Here is a 20,379-nt window from a genome sequence, read left to right as displayed (position 1 = left end):
GTGGTATGATTGCAGTGCTGTCGCAATACTACTAAAATAGTGTGGAGTATGATTGCAACGCTATCGCAATACTACTAAAATAGTGTGGTATGATTGCAGTGCTATCGCAATGCTACTAAAATAGTGTGGAGTATGATTGCAATGCTATTGCAATACTACTAAAATAGGGTGGTATGATTGCAGTGCTATTGCAATACTACTAAAATAGTGTGGTATGATTGCAATGCTATCGCAATACTACTAAAATAGTGTGGTATGATTGCAATGCCATCGCAATACTACTAAAATAGTGTGGTATGATTGCAGTGCTATCGCAATGCTACTAAAATAGTGTGGAGTATGATTGCAATGCTATTGCAATACTACTAAAATAGTGTGGTATGATTGCAGTGCTATTGCAATACTACTAAAATAGTGTGGTATGATTGCAATGCTATCGCAATACTACTAAAATAGTTTGGTATGATTGCAGTGCTATCGCAATGCTACTAAAATAGTGTGGAGTATGATTGCAATGCTATTGCAATACTACTAAAATAGTGTGGTATGATTGCAGTGCTATCGCAATGCTACTAAAATAGTGTGGAGTATGATTGCAATGCTATCGCAATACTACTAAAATAGTGTGGTATGATTGCAATGCTATCGCAATACTACTAAAATAGTGTGGTATGATTGCAGTGCTATCGCAATGCTACTAAAATAGTGTGGAGTATGATTGCAATGCTATTGCAATACTACTAAAATAGTGTGGTATGATTGCAATGCTATCTCAATACTACTAAAATAGTGTGGTATGATTGCAATGCTACTTAAATAGTGTGGAGTATGTTTGCATTACTATTGCAATACTAATAAAATTATATTGCGTATGATTGCAATACTATCGCAATAGTGAAAATAGCCAAGTAATCACCCATAGTGGTTAGGCAGAATGCATGTACATTATGATAGAATGGAACATTATGTACTGGATAACTGAAACTGTTGCCATGGTTACCTGATGTCTTTCAGAAACTCTGGTGATGAGGTGAAGTGCGACATAATGAGTGAGGGCCAGAAGATCCAGGCAGAAGGATATGGGGACATGGTAATACAGAAACTTCATACACTTCGACAAAACAATGAACTCTGTGACTTCAGGGTCTCAGCTGATGGCCGCGTCTTCGAGGTGAGTTGAAATAGACCTGTTTAACAAACTGATGCTTGAAACCAGCTCGCAAATGTATAACTGGTTCTTGAAAGTACCTTGTATATGTATAACTGGTACTTGAAAATTGAATTGTAAATGGATAACTAGTGCTTGAAAATTGAATTGTAAATGTATAAGTGGTGCTTGAAAATTGAATTGTAAATGTATAACTGGTACTTGAAAATTGAATTGTAAATGTATAACTGGTGCTTGAAAATTGAATTGTAAATATATAACTGTGCTTGAAAGTACCATGTAAATGTATAACTGTGCTTGAAAGTACCATGTAAATGTATAACTGTGCTTGAAAGTACCTTGTATATGTATAACTGTGCGTGAAAGTACCTTGTATATGTATAACTGTGCTTGAAAGTACCTTGTATATGTATAACTGTGCTTGAAAGTACCTTGTATAACTGTGCTTGAAAGTACCTTGTATAACTGTGCTTGAAAGTACCTTGTATATGTATAACTGTGCTTGAAAGTACCTTGTATATATATAACTGTGCTTGAAAGTACCTTGTATATGTATAACTGTGCTTGAAAGTACCTTGTATATGTATAACTGTGCTTGAAAGTACCTTGTATATGTATAACTGTGCTTGAAAGTACCTTGTATATGTATAACTGTGCTTGAAAGTACCTTGTATATGTATAACTGTGCTTGAAAAGGCCCCTGATCATGCTGATTGATAATTGATTTGTGTGTTGGAACTTGGATGTGTTTGTACAATCAGGGTCACTACTTGTTAAAGGTCACATGCAACGTAAAACACAACTTTGCAGATTCTGATACCTTTCGGTATGGACTTACCGAAACAAATCGTCAAAAATGCAAATTCAACTTATAAAGTTGATAAATGATGCGATGAAAAAAACCGCGCGAAATCAGAGTTCAAACGTTTCGCTAATTTTCCCCCAACTTTTCTGGGGAAAACTGGTTTCAACAGCTGGGCTGCGCTTATAGCACGTGTGCAGTGAAATAGGTTCGCGCAACTTGGACGCGGGCTGTCCGGTGAATACTTGGTGAAGGCTTTGGTGTGAGCTATTTTGATAATGTTTTGTTGATATCTCACAGGCGAGAGCTTTTTATATGTTATGACAGTAAATTAACTGTTTATATAATTTCACCACACGTTCTTCTTACCGAGACACTTTCTCAGTTCGATACTTAAAAGCAATGTCATTATTTAGCGTTGACAAAATTTCTAACTGTGATATAGATATATCGTTGTTACAGACAAAACTCAATGTCTTGTTTTATTGACACCTGTGTGTCTGCCTGCCTGTCTGCTAATGACAATATTTAATACACAGCTGCTATCACTGACCACATGCAATTTGAACTTAACACCAATCAGGCTATACACCATAAACAAAATGCATTGATTTATGGCCCGAGTTCGGTCTCTGTCACATTAAGTAATTACACAGACAGGCAGATGTGATAGTTGAACACTTGACATGTAATGATGTCTGTTGATTGCAAAATGTTATACACAAAAAATGAGCATGTATTTACAAAACCCAACATCTCTACATATACACACACAATAAGCCGTGAGGGCATCTGCAAATGAACCAGCCGTTACACTTGAGTGCACACCCACCCGCTCTGACTGGGTTCGGTATCCCGGCTGCTTCGTTTCTTGGGAAGTAAACCGAAGTACACAATATTGCACTTTTGATTTGTAATTGTACGCTTATAATTTTGTTTATATGTTTTTTCATAACCAGCAATGTATATTATATGTCACGAATAAGTGATAATTGTGTTTTAATTATGTTTGATTTTTTGGTTGCATGTGACCTTTAAGTAACTTAAGTTTCAAGTTCTGGAAGGCATTTAGAAGGTTGACAAATGTAAATACATGACACGTTCTATGGATAACAACTTCGTTTTATTCTTTATCACCATGTTTTAGAGCTAATTCTTGCTCCTTCATCAGGTGAATGCTGAGTCAGTGCACAGAGTTCATATATATAGATAAAACATGTTTGCACAACGCAAGATGGGAGAATGTCTAAAGATAACCAATACCAAGGCATCTACCTCCCATATATTACCGTAGATAAGCAGAATTTGGAAGACCAAACAAAGCAGCCTGTAGAAGTGGGTCGGCTTATCTGTGGGTGACACTTTCGTCACATTTTATTTGTCTGGTGACCAGTAAGAAAACGACATCGTATAGTTTCGTGTGAACGAAGGATAGCCGATACCAAGGCATCTACCTTCCCATATATTACCGTAGATAAGCAGAATTTGGAAGACCAAACAAAGCAGCCTGTAGAAGTGGGTCGGCTTATCTGTGGGTGACACTTTCGTCACATTTTTTTTGTCTGGTGACCAGTAAGAAAACGACATCGTATAGTTTCGTGTGAACGAAGAAGAGAAAACGACTTTGTCGCAATGTGCAATATTATCTTCTGGTTCATTCACAAACTTTAAAGCCATGTTAAATTTGATTTGTGAAAGCGATGATGTATGTTTCAGGTCCACAAGGCCCTTCTTGCGGCCACCAGCGACTACTTCCGGGTCATGTTTGGAGGGGTCATGGCTGAGAGCAAGCAGGACACTGTTGACCTCAAGGGTGTCACGGCAGACGGCCTGCAACAGGTCATCGACTTTATCTATTCTGGAGAGATGGCGCTGCACTACGAAAACCTCACAGAGATCATCAACACAGCAAGTCACCTGCAGGTACTTCAGCCAGGGTTGAACGTGGTTAAAACTGGGTTGGGGAATCAAGTACAAGTTAGTTAGTTGGTTGGTTTATCGTTTAACGCTACAATCAGCAATATTCCAGCTATATTGGGGCGGTCTGTAAATATTCGAGTCTAAACCAGCCAATCCAGAGCATGTGCATTGATCTACACAATTGCGATACGATGGCGTGTCAACCAAGTCAGGGAGCCTGGTCACCCGATCCCGTTAATCGCCTCTTGCAACAAGCATGGGTTGCTGAAGACCAATTCTAACCCAGATCTTCACGGGTAGTTAAACACCAAGAGTGTGCCAATACTTGAAGCAGATCAGACAGTTTAGTTGGGAATCTAGGGGAGAATCCTTTGATGCCTGTGATGTCAATCACTGCATTGTCTGGTCAAGATTTAAATATTTTAAACACTGTCGTCATACAACTGGAATATTGCTGAATGCAGCACTGAACAAAGAACATAGCTGTAGTATTGCTGAATGCAGCAATAAAGTAAGAACATAGCTGTAGTATTGCTGAATGCAGCAATAAAGTAAGAACATAGCTGTAGTATTGCTGAATGCAGCAATAAAGTAAGAACTTAGCTGAACATATTGCTGGAATGCAGCAATAGTATAGCTGTAATATTGCTGAATGCAGCAATGCTGCTGAATGCAGCAATAAAGTAAGAACATAGCTGTAGTATTGCTGAATGCAGCAATAAAGTAAGAACATAGCTGTAGTATTGCTGAATGCAGCAATAAAGTAAGAACATAGCTGTAGTATTGCTGAATGCAGCAATAAAGTAAGAACATAGCTGTAATATTGCTGAATGCAGCAATAAAGTAAGAACATAGCTGTAGTATTGCTGAATGCAGCAATAAAGTAAGAACATAGCTGTAATATTGCTGAATGCAGCATAAAACAACAAACAACCAGAATGTACCTGGGATACTGAAGACTCATAAATTTCTCAGAAAATGGTTTGGTTGTTCCACATTCATTATCAGTCTCCCCGTGAAGATCTGTGTTAGAATTGGTCTTCGATAACCCATGTGAAGATCTGTGTTAGAATTGGTCTTCGGTAACCCATGCTGGTTATAAGAGACGACTAACGGGATCGGGTGGTCAGGCTCACTGACTTGGTTGACACATGTCATCATGTCCCAATTTGCGTAGATCGATGCTCGTTCTGTTGATCACTGGATTGTCTGGTCCAGGCTCAGTTATGTACAGACTGGCATCACTTACGCCAATGCCGTGATACTATTGAGGGTGTCCTTAAACAACAAACAAACAAAACTTGTCTGCCGCTACAAAATTATCAGGGACTGCCTTGACGTAGCCGAAACAGTTCTGACTATGGCGTAAAACAACATTCACTCAGTCCCTTGTGCCATACCTGGACCTGGTTCTCAGCACTTATTTAAGATGCAATTAATTTTAGTCAAACACTCAATGTAGGTGGGGTGTTGTGGTTCAAATGGTTGCTTCATCACGCTTGAATTAGTGGGTTCAATTCCCAGTGGGGATACAACGTTGGGGCTCAATATCCAGTGTCCAGTGTCATGATGATGTTTTTGGCAAAAGCGATGCTAATCCTTACTTACACAACTGCTAATCCGCTCACTCAACCGTCCTACCAATCAATCATCCACTCATTCAACCACTTATTCAACCACCTACTCAACTGTAAAAAACACACTAAAAAAACACATGATCACACAGACATACTGATCACCCACCCAGTCACACATTCAACCACTCAACCCAATCTCCCAAAAATACAATCAATCACATGCTAACCCAGTCATCCACTCGCTAAATCCAATCACCGAAACATAAAATCGATCACTCATTCATCATAGCATCAACACATTCAACCACTCAAGCCAATCACCCAAGCATACAATCCTTCATTCACTAACCCAATCACCCGCTCACTAGCTCACTCAACACAATCACCAAAACATACACTCGATCACTTAACCATCAAATCATCCACACAGTCATCCACTCAACCCATCACCCAAACATACAATCAATAACTCACTCATCAAATCATGCACACAGTCAACCACTAAACCCAATCACCCAAACATACAATCGATCACTTAACCATCAAATCATGCACACAGTCAACCACTAAACCCAATCACCCAAACATACAATCAATAACTCACTCATCAAATCATCCACACAGTCATCCACTCAACCCAATCACCCAAACATATAATCAATTACTCACTCATCAAATCATGCACACAGTCATCCACTCAACCCAATCACCCAAACATACAATCAATTACTCACTCATCAAATCATCCACACAGTCATCCACTCAACCCAATCACCCAAACATACAATCAATAACTCACTCATCAAATCATCCACACAGTCATCCACTCAACCCAATCACCCAAACATATAATCAATAACTAACCCATGAGATCATCCACACAGTCATCCACTCAACCCAATCACCCAAACATACAATCAATAACTAACCCATAAGATCATCCACACAGTCATCCACTCAACCCAATCACCCAAACATATAATCAATTACTCACTCATCAAATCATGCACACAGTCAACCACTAAACCCAATCTCCCAAAAATACAATCAATCACATGTTAACCCAGTCATCCACTCGCTAAATCCAATCACCGAAACATAAAATCGATCACTCATTCATCATAGCATCAACACATTCAACCACTCAAGCCAATCACCCAAGCATACAATCCTTCATTCTCAACCCAATCACCCAAACAATACAATCAATTACTCACTCATCAAATCACCCACACAGTCATCCACTCAACCCATCACCCAAACATACAATCAATAACTCACTCATCAAATCATCCACACAGTCATCCACTCAACCCAATCACCCAAACATACAATCAATTACTCACTCATCAAATCATCCACACAGTCATCCACTCAACCCAATCACCCAAACATATAATCAATTACTCACTCATCAAATCATGCACACAGTCATCCACTCAACCCAATCACCCAAACATATAATCAATTACTCACTCATCAAATCATCCACACAGTCATCCACTCAACCCAATCACCCAAACATATAATCAATTACTCACTCATCAAATCATCCACACAGTCATCCACTCAACCCAATCACCCAAACATACAATCAATTACTCACTCATCAAATCATCCACACAGTCATCCACTCAACCCAATCACCCAAACATACAATCAATTACTCACTCATCAAATCATCCACACAGTCATCCACTCAACCCAATCACCCAAACATACAATCAATTACTCACTCATCAAATCATGCACACAGTCATCCACTCAACCCAATCACCCAAACATACAATCAATAACTCACTCATCAAATCATGCACACAGTCATCCACTCAACCCAATCACCCAAACATACAATCAATTACTCACTCATCAAATCATGCACACAGTCATCCACTCAACCCAATCACCCAAACATACAATCAATAACTCACTCATAAGATCATCCACATTGTCAGCCACTCAACCCAAATAAACATACAATCAATAACTAACCCATAAGATCATCCACACTGTCAGCCACTCAACCCAAATATACAATCTATCATACATATCTGTGATAGTCTAGTTAGTTTTACTGTCTTGTCGACAGATATTTTAAATTGATTACCTTGTTTTCATCGCTTTATGGCTGTAATATTGCTGCTGCGATGTAAAATTTTAACTCACTCACTCACTACATTCGATCAGAGCATCCATACATTGAATTAATCAGTCCAGTGTTCACAGATCTCTCACCCACCCAGTCACACATTCAACCACTCAACCCAATTACCAAATCATACAACCGATCACTCATCCATCATAGTATCCAACCAATTCAACCAATCAGTCCAGTGTTCCAGAGCTACAACAGATCACTCACCCATCATAGCATCCAACCAATTCAACCAATCAGTCCAGTGTTCCAGAGCTACAACAGCTCACTCACCCACCCAGTCCCCACTGAATCACTCACTTTACATATTTTGTAGGTTGCCTCTGCCCTTGACGTCTGCAGCACTTACATCAAGTCCCTGATGACCTTCGACAATGCTGAAGATTTCCTCAACATTGCAGACACCTATTCCCTGGAGAAGGTCCTCACGCACTGGGAAAACATGATCCAGGAAAAGTTCTATGACTTCAGTCAGACTCAGGCATACCTCAAGATGGACGCTGAAACCTTGTCCAAGCACCTGTCACGAGATTCCTTGAGGATCACATCGGAGTATCAGTTACTGTGTTGTCTTGACAAGTGGTTCAGGTCAAATCCAATGAGAATTGTCAACGACGGATTCACTGTGTTCTCCAAGATTCGATTCCCATTGATGTCGGAACAGGAACTGGCAATGGTTCGGGACAGTGAAATAATACAGAGATGTTCCACCCAAGTTAAAGAGCTGGTGCGCAAAGGGTATCACTATCACGATGCCTGCAAAAAGGGGCATCCAATGATCGACGAGTCGACAAGGGTACGGAGCAATTCTTCGTCTATAATCCTCATCCATCACGGCACCTCGTACATGCCCTTCCAGGTGACGGCCTACAACAGCAATGCCGGCATGTTCTACAGCGTCTACTCTGACGTTAATGGTAGCAGAGACTGCAGGATTGCCTCAGTGGATAACTTTGCGTACATTTGCCGAGTTGTAGATTTTGGAGGAGGGACATTAATGAGCTCCCTTTTTAGATTTGATCCAAGACATCTGATTGGTCAAGAGCTTCGACCAATGAGAAGACTGCGAATCGATTTCACCCTGGTTTCGTTTAATCGGAGTGTGTACGCATTTGGAGGTTCCACGGAACAGTTCGCAATCTTGGACTCGGTGGAACGGTACAGCGCTGTGAACAACACATGGGAGGACATTGTGGCCATGCCTGCCCCAACCCATTCTCTATCTGCTATAGTTTACGGAGAAAGAATATACCTCTCGGGTGGCATTTCCGGGCAAGATCGACAAACTATCAATACTTTTATCAGTTTCGATCCTGCTACACAGCGCTACGAAACTAAACCAGGAATGTTTTATGCCCGACGCCTCCATGACATGGTAGCCTATGACGGGTCTATATACGTTCTAGGGGGCATCCCAAGGCCCGGGGTTCCCCTTCATGGACAAATTCCAATAGAGTGTTTTAGCTTCCATACTAATCAGTGGACTATGCTGTCATCCACCCTAAGTGGGCGGTCAGTCGGTCACTATATCAACTTTGAAGGTCAGATTCTTTCTCTAGGTCATGAGCACCACAATGCTACTGAGGATGAAATATGGGCTTATGACACAGATCTAGATGATTGGTCGAAATATGCAAAAGCTCCACAGAGAATGAGTTTGAACTCTGCTATTTGCACACAACTGTATGTTAACTTTGACGATGAAAAGATCGCGAAGAAGTTTATCAAGGAGAAGTGATTGCTGGATACTGCATCTGTAACAAAAGGAGTGATCAAGAGGACGTCAAGCTTCGTCACGGTTACAGAGTGCAAGAAACATCGCTGTGATTTTACCAAGCATCTTGAGAAGAGTCTCTCTGCTTGAACCTCTAATGGAGGAGACTAAAGTGTATATTGCTGAGCTTTGCGGTAATCAACGGCAAAGGTTGATCTCAGGCATTGATGGGGTCTATCTCAAGCTTCTGTGACATGACACTTGACATGACTATCACAGTTGTATTTCTCTAGACAATACCTCAAAAAGTTTTGAGATGGTCCCTATACCTTTTTTTAACAGGCCAAAGTTATGAGAATTGTTTTTAAGAGTACCTCAATATTCTATCCTCATCAGTGATTGGCTGCTGTTGGCGATGCAGACTGGGAGATTTTTAATTGATAAAATGCACAGAGCTGATGTTCAACCTGGTTTGAAGTGTTTTCTGATTGTAATGGCTTTACCCTGCTTCAGATATACTTCATTATGTAAATGTGAAACAGTTCATGCAATATTTCTTGAAACTTTAATGTGAATGAATTTTGTGGTAAGGACTGCACAGTTTTAGTTTGTGGTTTACAAATTTGAGCCGTTAAGTTTAGGTCAGTAACTTTGAATATTTTCTCTTTCCCTTTTTAAGTATAGTTTTTTATTTCTCACAATTTGTCATTATTTGTTGTGTTCTGAAGTTTACAAAATAATGTTTCAACAGGTTTTAATTATGGTATTTTAAATATTTCGTTTACGTTGATAGAAACAGTATTTTTTAGAAATATTTTACTTATCTCTGATGGCCAGAATAAAAAACACTGCTTTTCATTCACGTACCTTATTCTTTTGTTAGTTTCGTGTAAGATGAAAAATGGTTTACTTTCAAGTTTCTTATAAACTTTGTTAAGTATTTGGCCATAATACATTCACTGTGAGTTACTGATTTAATTGTTAAATTTTCCTTTAGTGATCAATCATTCTGCATGAAATAAGTATCTATCAGAACGGAATGTTTAGACTCTGTAATATCTATATTATACCTTAATTCTATTAGCTGTTGGGGCCTGAAACTAAAGCACAAAATGTTTTTGTGCAGAGTTGCATCCCTTAGTCATGCTAGGATCCAAAGATTTTGTTTTGAATCCTAGGCTCAGTGCTGATGTGCAGTGTTGTGGCATTAAGCAGAAGTCCCACAGTCACGGTTATGTCTTCGATCTCAAGTGGCTCTTCTATACAGGATGACTTTATTTTAAGGCAGTCCACACAATGATTGGTTGGAGTTTCCCAGTATGAGTTGTCTGCAGTCAGCTGATCTTCCACTAGGTACCTCAACGTGACAGTCAGCATCACACCTCGTCGTTGTCCGTCTCACCACGTCATCGTCTCACAACAGCCTTCAGGTTCAGATTTGTTCTCAGTCAGCAACCTTCACCACAATGGCTGAATGTAGTCCACCTGCTTATGTGTTTGTAAACCAAAACTCAAAATTCAAAATTCAATGTCCCTACATCTTGCAACTTCAACCATTAGTTTGAATCCTGAACCCTGGAAGGTTTTGTTTGGTCTTGTGAACTCCTCTGAGAAAGTATTTATTTTACTATTCATTTTTCAAAACAGATCTGTATATATAGTATACCTTTTATCGAATAAAGCAAATTCTTTGGGAGAGGTTTTGTATTGTAGGTGCTCCTTCTTGGGATGTATTTAAATTATTTAAATTGCATGGTGAAGAAAATGCATGGGTCCTTTCCAGAGTTGGCAGCATGAATTGTTGGTCAAGATAATGCAGCTGACCTTTTTAGATTTGGCAATATCAGTTGTTTGCCTGAAAAGGACATGCAACCTTTTGAGATATGGCAAAATTAATTGTTAGCCTAAGATTTGCAAGAAACCTTTCTCAATTTGTCAGCAATGATTGTCAACCTAGGTTTTGCAGACAGCCTTTCAAGATTTGGAAATATTGTTTTTGACCTTTCTAGATTTGGTAACCTTGATTGTGGACCCAGGGTTTGCAGGTAACATTTTGAGATTTGGCAACATTGAATTTGCAGATGACATTTCTGGTCTTGGCAGGGTTGATTGTTGACCTATTTTCAGCAGGTGACTTTTCTAGATTTGGCCACCTTGATTGTTGACCTACATATGACAGGTGCTCTGAGGGAAGTGTTGTGAGGTGATGGTGTGGTGAGGTTGATAGTTTATCTACCTGTGTCTGGCTGGCATCGTCTACCTGCACATAAATAGCTCAAAACATTCATCACATGTGTACACATGCAATCAGGGGAAGAGGTTCTCAACCTCATGTATGCAACACATGGCCTTTACCGATGCCTTGGATTCTGGGAGAATTCTGTATCATATCAGCACACAGGTTTGCTTTTGAGTGTTCTTAGTCTTCAGTTCCTACATTTTGAAAATTTGGTCGACATCTAGCCTGGTCTTGCATTTGTTCGCACATACCGGTCACCCTGAGGCATTCCGAAACAAAGCTTCTCTGGTTGATCCGGCTGTGTAATTTGAACAAGCCACCTCAAAATGGTAACACAAGGGTCAATAGGCTATGGTCATAGCTGTTATGTTTCAAGTTGACCAGTGAAGGAAGTTTGGTTCATATTCTAAAGGAGATAACCTTGACTTCAGGATAACCTTGACTCTCTTACTTTTGGACACTGGAAAAAATAGTGTTGTTGAATCATAATCACATATTGATAGGTGTTTAGATGTTTTAGGTATGAATGCATAGACATGCTTAACTTGTGTATGTTGAACTGATGAGGTTGAGGGTAACTAAAGCAATTGTACCTTTGTTTGAGTTGTCTCTGTGCCCAGTGTTTGAAGACAATGGGATCATGTGTTCTGCTGTGAACATGTTTTTCATCCAATTTTAATGTGCTGTTAAGAAGTACTGAGAAGTAGGCTTAGAAGTTTGAACAAATTGATTTCTTTGTCTTGTTTGAGATTAGGCTGTTGACATAGGAAGGGCTGTGGTTACAGCTTGGGTTTAGACTGTGGGCATGGTGTGGGGCATGGATACAGTCTGGGTTTAGACTGGGCATGGTGTGGTTACAGTCTGGGTTTAGACTGGGCATGGTGTGGTTACAGTCTGGGTTTAGACTGGGCACGGTGTGGTTACAGTCTGGGTTTAGACTGGGCATGGTGTGGTTACAGTCTGGGTTTAGACTGGGGGCATGGTGTGGTTACAGTCTGGGTTTAGACTGTGGGCATGGTGTGGTTACAGTCTGGGTTTAGACTGTGGGCATGGTGTGGTTACAGTCTGGGTTTAGACTGTGGGCATGGTGTGGTTACAGTCTGGGTTTAGACTGGGGGCATGGTGTGGTTACAGTCTGGGTTTAGACTGGGCATGGTGTGGTTACAGTCTGGGTTTAGACTGTGGGCATGGTGTGGTTACAGTCTGGGTTTAGACTGGGGGCATGGTGTGGTTACAGTCTGGGTTCAGACTGTGGGCATGGTGTGGTTACAGTCTGGGTTTAGACTGGGGGCATGGTGTGGTTACAGTCTGGGTTTAGACTGGGCATGGTGTGGTTACAGTCTGGGTTTAGACTGTGGGCATGGTGTGGGGCATGGATACAGTCTGGGTTTAGACTGCAGGCATGGTGTGGTTACAGTCTGGGTTTAGACTGCCGGCATGGTGAAGTGACCTTCAAGTTTGTCATAACTTCATGATTATTGTGAACAGCTAATCACAGATTACATTTAATTGTGAATTACAGTGTTTCAGTGAGTACATTAGTTCACAAATGGAAATATCGGAGTTTTCTCCAAGTAGAGTTAATTAGGTTAGGTCAGGGACGTTTTAATCACATCCTGATTCTTTAAACTATTGATACTGCTTTGGGGCAACCAAGTGATTAGATCCACTTTCTCCATAATACAGGTCTGGAATTGCAGCACGTTGCCCTGTAACCATGGCAACAGTAGAACTGCTTATTTACTGGCCATGACTATCTGAAACTATCAAGGGACCTCTCGTTAGTAACCACTAGTAACTATTGTTACTCACTATTGTTACCAACTATGTTAACTTGTTGTTAATAGTTTACAAGAAGTATCTGATTGTCTCAGATGTCTGATTGTTGTATGCCATCTGTGACACAGTCATACTGCCTCGTATATACATATGTGTTGTGTTTCCAGCTAGGATGATATATAATGTCTATATATACTTGAAACTACATTTACCTCAAATTGTCCTGCTGAAACTTCAGTATCTGTACCTTTGCCCTAATTGGGAAAGCTACTCAAACATTCAAACAGTAGTTGTTCCGTATCCTTGGTTTCCAGTGCGCCAATGTTTACTGTCCACACTCTCCCATGCTGGGACATTCAAACAGTAGTTGTTCCGCATCCTTGGTTTCCAGTGCTCCAATGTTTACTGTCCACACTCTCCCATGCTGGGACAATCAAACAGTAGTTGTTCCGCATCCTTGGTTTCCAGTGCTCCAATGTTTACTGTCCACACTCTCCCATGCTGGGACAATCAAACAGTAGTTGTTCCGCATCCTTGGTTTCCAGTGCTCCAATGTTTACTGTCCACACTCTCCCATGCTGGGACAATCAAACAGTAGTTGTTCCGCATCCTTGGTTTCCAGTGCTCCAATGTTTACTGTCCACACTCTCCCATGCTGGGACATTCAAACAGTAGTTGTTCCGCATCCTTGGTTTCCAGTGCTCCAATGTTTACTGTCCACACTCTCCCATGCTGGGACAATCAAACAGTAGTTGTTCCGCATCCTTGGTTTCCAGTGCTCCAATGTTTACTGTCCACACTCTCCCATGCTGGGACATTCAAACAGTAGTTGTTCAGTATCCTTGGTTTCCAGTGCTCCAATGTTTACTGTCCACACTCTCCCATGCTGGGACATTCAAACAGTAGTTGTTCAGTATCCTTGGTTTCCAGTGCTCCATTGTTTAGTATTTTAGATTCAGAACATACAAACCAGCCTCAAAACGAACCTCTCATTGTGAATTGGTACAGGAAATGTATAATAGTATTACAGAAATTTACACTGGAAGAATTGGGATGGTCGTTAGTATAATCATGTTAAACCATCACGACAAAGTTATTTCCAGTAGCAAAGTTTAGAAATGGTTCCAGTTGTGTTTTAAGTATTGCTGACATTTTGCAGTCTTTGTAAACACTGTAAGCACTTTGATTGTTCATTCCCATATTTTCCCTCACATCTCCTTCGTAAAATCACCTGTTCTGGGTAATATTTCTCGTTTCACACACAAGGCTTCCAAAATCTTGATGATTTTATGTTTCGAAATGAAGGTGTTTATTTGCATTTTAGTATTGTCATACTGTCATGAATATTATTTTGAAGAGATTTTTATGAACTTGAAACTAAAGTCAAGCCTGGGAAAAAAATATTGTTCTATACTTTTCCCCTGATATTGGAAAATTGAGCAAGAAATGTGTACCACAAGAAGTGAAATTGATTGAGTCTTGTGTAGACTGTTTGTGTTGATGTTTCAAGTATCAACACATATTGGGTTGCGGTGTTTAGGACATTCAGTCACATTAGCCAGCAACTCCCATATATGTTTTCCAGTTGTCACCCGGGGCTGTAGGGTATCCCAGCGGTTAAAGCGTTTGCTCGTCACGCCGAAGACCTGGATTTGATTCCCACATGGGCACAATGTGTGAAGCCATTTCTGGTGTCCCCAACCGTGATATTGCTGGAAAACTGCTAAAATCAATGTAAAACTGAACTCATTCACTCACTCACACCAGTTACCAACCAACTCAATTTTCTAGTCTACAATCCTGAACCTTAATGTCATACAATACATAGTACTCAATACTTGTTAAGGGCCTACAGTCGCCTTGAGTCAAAGGTGTCGGTAGAAATGGGTTGCTTAAAAAGTACAACTTTGAAATGGAACAAAACAATAACAAAGTGGAATTGGAACTGAACTTAGCATGCATGATAAAATATAAACTTTAGGATCAAGTAAATTTAGCAGGGTTGTTTGATCATAGATAAGCAGGAAAATGTTTTCAATGTAGCATTTCAATAAATATATCAATCTGGGTTTGAGGAGATAAAATAGAAGGAAAAACTTTGACAGTAATTATTTTTGTGCCCTATGTCTTCTATTTGCCTGGAGTTATTCAGATTCACTCGTCTACATGGATGTGATGGACTCCAATCCTTCACCCAGGAGGGGCGGTGGGTCCTAGTGGTTAAAGCGTTGGCTCGTCACGCCGAAGACCCAGGTTCGAATCCCCACGGGTACAATGTGTGAAGCCCATTTCTGGTGTCCCCCGCCATCATATTGCTGGAATATTGCTAAAAGCGGCGTAAAACCAAACTCAGTCAGTCAGTCAGTCTCTCATCACGCCGAAGACCCGGGTTCACTTCCCCACATGGGTACAATGTGTGAAGCCCATTTCTGGTGTCCCCCGCCATGATATTGCGGGAATATTGATATAAGCGGTGTAAAACCATATTCACTCACTCACTCACTCACTCTCCCAGTTAAGTGTTTATTGTCCCTGTGTTTAAGTCTTGTATGGTGTTTACGTCGTGGTTCTAGTCTTATTGAAAACATGGTGAACATTATATATACTTTAGTGTTAGTCATGGTGAACATTATATATACTTTAGTGTTAGTTATGCAATTTGATTAAATCAGGGTTATAATTGGTTATGAATTGACTTCATATGGCCATAAAAAACGTTGTTCCGATTGCAAGGCTGTCATTATGAGAGTCTCCAGTTCATTGTTGTGTTGTTGTTTTTTCGTATATTTTGTGTGTGTGTGTGAGTCATCTAAGTAATAGTTTCAATCATAGCACCACTGAAATATTGAAGTCGGGTAATTGGAACCAATGTTTCCTAACTGGCCTTCTCTTTACCGTGTATATATATATATATATATATGTGTGTGTGTGAATACTTCAGGGATCAGAGTTGTCTCCCTTTACGAGGTTCGGATCAGAATGTTGTATATAGATACTGAAGTTTCAGTAGAAATGCCTATTGTTACATTTGCTTATTTTTTTTACATTCATCCTCAAGTTTGCGTTCTAAAACAGAGTGTGATTTTTCATGACGTGTATCCAACTTTGAAATTTTGATATTTATTTATGCACATCAGACTTTCAAATTTTTGACATCAGTATGTTATGCATTTAATCCACATTGATGTACGTTTTTTAACAGTTATCATACATGATTTGTACGAGTAATGCGGTTGTTTACATTGTTTACCATGTTGTACATATGTCTAGTGCTGACAGCTCCTGTTGGAGCAGTGTAGTGAGTCAGATGTTGTCCATGTAGTTGTCATGTCATGATGCTGTGCCGTTGAGGACAACACACATTTTAAATACATTGCATGAATCTTGTTTAAGTTTATTGGCCTGTCTTACCTTGGAATTAAATAATGTAGATATGTACATGAAATAGGGTATTTTTCTGTCCTCGCTGGAGATGTGTTGAAATGTGAAATATTTTTAAGGAAATTAGTATATTTATTACTAAGCATGATGAATGGTAAGCCGTTAAATGGCTGATAAGATATTGAAGTTTAAGGTATATTAATCATGTGAGAACCTTGTGATTTTTAAGGAAAATAGTATATTTATAATTAAGCATACTGAATTGTTAGCCGTTAAATGGCTGATAAGATATAGAAGTTTAAGGTATATTAATCATGTGAGAACCTTGTGATTTTTAAGGAAAATAGTATATTTATAATTAGGCATACTGAATTGTTAGCCGTTAAATGGCTGATAAGATATAGAAGTTTAAGGTATATTAATCATGTGAGAACCTTGTGATTTTTAAGGAAAATAGTATATTTATAATTAAGGGATACTGAATGGTTAGCTGTTAAATGGCTGATAAGATATAGAAGTTTAAGGTATATTAATCATGTGAGAACCTTGTGATTTTTAAGGAAAATAGTATATTTATAATTAAGCATACTGAATGGTTAGCTGTTAAATGGCTGATAAGATATAGAAGTTTAAGGTATATTAATCATGTGAGAATCTTTTTTTTTTAAGGAAAATAGTATATTTATAATTAGGCATACTGAATGGTTAGCTGTTAAATGGCTGATAAGATATAGAAGTTTAAGGTATATTAATCATGTGAGAACCTTGTGATTTTTAAGGAAAATAGTATATTTATCATTAAGCATGCCGAATGGTTAGCTGTTAAATGGCTGATAAGATATAGAAGTTTAAGGTATATTAATCATGTGAGAACCTTGTGATTTTTAAGGAAAATAGTATATTTATAATTAAGCATACTGAATTGTTGGCCGTTAAATGGCTGATAAGATATAGAAGTTTAAGGTATATTAATCATGTGAGAACCTTGTGATTTTTAAGGAAAATAGTATATTTATAATTAGGCATACTGAATTGTTAGCCGTTAAATGGCTGATAAGATATAGAAGTTTAAGGTATATTAATCATGTGAGAACCTTGTGATTTTTAAGGAAAATAGTATATTTATGATTAAGCATACTGAATTGTTAGTCGTTAAATGGCTGATAAGATATAGAAGTTTAAGGTATATTAATCATGTGAGAACCTTGTGATTTTTAAGGAAAATAGTATATTTATAATTAAGCATACTGAATGGTTAGATGTTAAATGGCTGATAAGATATAGAAGTTTAAGGTATATTAATCATGTGAGAATCTTTTTTTTTTAAGGAAAATAGTATATTTATAATTAGGCATACTGAATGGTTAGCTGTTAAATGGCTGATAAGATATAGAAGTTTAAGGTATATTAATCATGTGAGAACCTTGTGATTTTTAAGGAAAATAGTATATTTATCATTAAGCATGCCGAATGGTTAGCTGTTAAATGGCTGATAAGATATAGAAGTTTAAGGTATATTGATCATGTGAGAACCTTGTGATTTTTAAGGGAAATAGTATATTTATCATTAAGCATGCCGAATGGTTAGCTGTTAAATGGCTGATAAAATATAGAAGTTTAAGGTATATTGATTGAGAACCTTGTGATTTTAAGGAAAATAGTATATTTTATCATTAAGCATGCCTAATGGTTAGCTGTTAAATGGCTGATAAGATATAGAAGTTTAAGGTATATTGATCATGTGAGAACCTTGTGATTTTTAAGGAAAATAGTATATTTATCATTAAGCATGCCGAATGGTTAGCTGTTAAATGGCTGATAAGATATAGAAGTTTAAGGTATATTGATCATGTGAGAACCTTGTGATTTTTAAGGAAAATAGTATATTTATAATTAAGCATACTGAATGGTTAGCTGTTAAATGGCTGATAAAATATAGAAGTTTAAGGTACATTGATCATGTGAGAACCTTGTGATACTCTGGGCTGTCTGTGTTAATTCCTCAACACTCTTTAATCTTTGAAAATGTGAAGAATATCACCTGCTGTGTGGACCAAAGGTCAGGATAATGCTACGGTCTTCAACCTTTAATCATTTCTGCTGCAATCGGATAGTCTTCCCCTTGAACTCTAACCTTGCCATCCTTCCCTTCTTATAAGACCCCAGAAACCTACTCACTTTGCAGAGTTATCTCCCTTGGGCAGGCTGAAAACATGATCATGGTTGTAGACAGGATACATGGATTGCGTGGAAGACTCGGTTAAGTGGCTGTGAAGTACTGCATCTTCAATAGAGGATCATGTATCTTTAATATCGAATCATGCTTCCTCAATAGAGGATAATGCATCTTCAATAGAGGATCATGCATCTTTAATAGGAATCATGCTTCTTTAATATCGGATCGTGCATCTTCAATAGAGGATAATGCATCTTCAATAGAGGATCATGCATTTTTAATAGGGAATCATGCTTCCTCAATAGAGGATAATGCATCTTCAATAGAGGATCATGCATTTTTAATAGGGAATCATGCTTCTTCAATAGAGGATCATGCATCTTCAATAGAGGATCATGCATCTTCAATAGGGATCATGCATCTTTAATATCGGATCATGCATCTTCAATAGAGGATCATGCATTGTCAATAGGGATCATGCATCTTCAATAGAGGATCATGCATCTTCAATAGGATCATGCATCTTCAATAGAGGATCATGCATCTTCAATAGAGGATCATGCATCTTCAATAGAGGATCATGCATCTTCAATAGGGGATCATGCATCTTCAATAGAGGATCATGCATCTTCAATAGAGGATCATGCATCTTCAATAGAGGATCGTGCATCTGCTAATAGGGGGATCATGTATCTTCAATAGAGGATCATGCATTTTAGCTCGGATCATGCATCTTCAATAGAGGATCAATAGGGAATCATGCTTCTTCAATAGAGGATCATGCATCTTCAATAGAGGATCATGCATCTTCAATAGAGGATCATGCATCTTCAATAGGGGATCATGCATCTTCAATAGAGGATCATGCATCTTCAATAGAGGATCATGCATCTTCAATAGGGATCATGCATCTTCAATAAAGGATCGTGCATCTTCAATAGAGGACCATGCATCAGGTGATAGGGGATAAAATGCATCTTCAATAGAGGATCACACATTTTCAATAGACAATTATGCATCTCAGGATCATGAATCTTTTTTCAGTGATTGTAACATGCACAAACTGACAAAAATCAATGATATATACAGTATGCTGGACGTATAATGTAACTTGTTCCCAATAAAGGTTTTCATGATATTTTAGATGTGAGATAAGACTTTAGTATCCCGAGGAGCATGTTTTCTTATACCATAAGAATCTCAACAATGAAACAAACAAAATCATCCTGAATGCAGTACGTAATAGGTGGGTATCACAGGGTACTATATTTTTTCTTATCTTTCATTAGATGGATCAACTGATGTTTCACTTGTGTGCTAGTTATATCTTTTATCAGAGATCAAATTTGATGGTAATGACATGCCTAGATAAAGACCAGCTCTCAAACCATCCTCTCTAGCCCCACAAAACTATAGTCCTATGTTGTGGTGGGTGTTGTGGGGTCTTCCTGAAGGTATACTGTGTTGA

General features: G+C 38.7%; 1 protein-coding gene across 4 annotated transcripts in view; it reads left to right on the top strand.

The window, feature by feature from the left end:
• Positions 1-10,194, top strand: part of LOC124291226 (kelch-like protein 9) — a 94,643-nt gene extending 84,449 nt beyond the window's left edge. For all 4 annotated transcript variants that reach the window (XM_046728170.1, XM_046728172.1, XM_046728171.1 and 1 more), the window contains 3 exons: positions 1,015-1,171; positions 3,687-3,893; positions 7,939-10,194. In XM_046728170.1, coding sequence (XP_046584126.1) covers positions 1,015-1,171; positions 3,687-3,893; positions 7,939-9,360 — 1,786 coding nt within the window. In that variant the 3' untranslated portion in view covers positions 9,361-10,194. The remainder of the gene's footprint in view (positions 1-1,014; positions 1,172-3,686; positions 3,894-7,938) is intronic.
• The last annotated feature ends 10,185 nt before the right edge of the window (positions 10,195-20,379 follow it).

The sequence above is a fragment of the Haliotis rubra genome, unplaced genomic scaffold (assembly GCF_003918875.1).
Source record: "Haliotis rubra isolate DU_JTF1 unplaced genomic scaffold, ASM391887v1 Scf486, whole genome shotgun sequence".
Classification (NCBI taxonomy): Eukaryota; Metazoa; Mollusca; class Gastropoda; order Lepetellida; family Haliotidae; genus Haliotis; species Haliotis rubra.
This window is presented reverse-complemented; position numbering and strand designations above follow the sequence as displayed.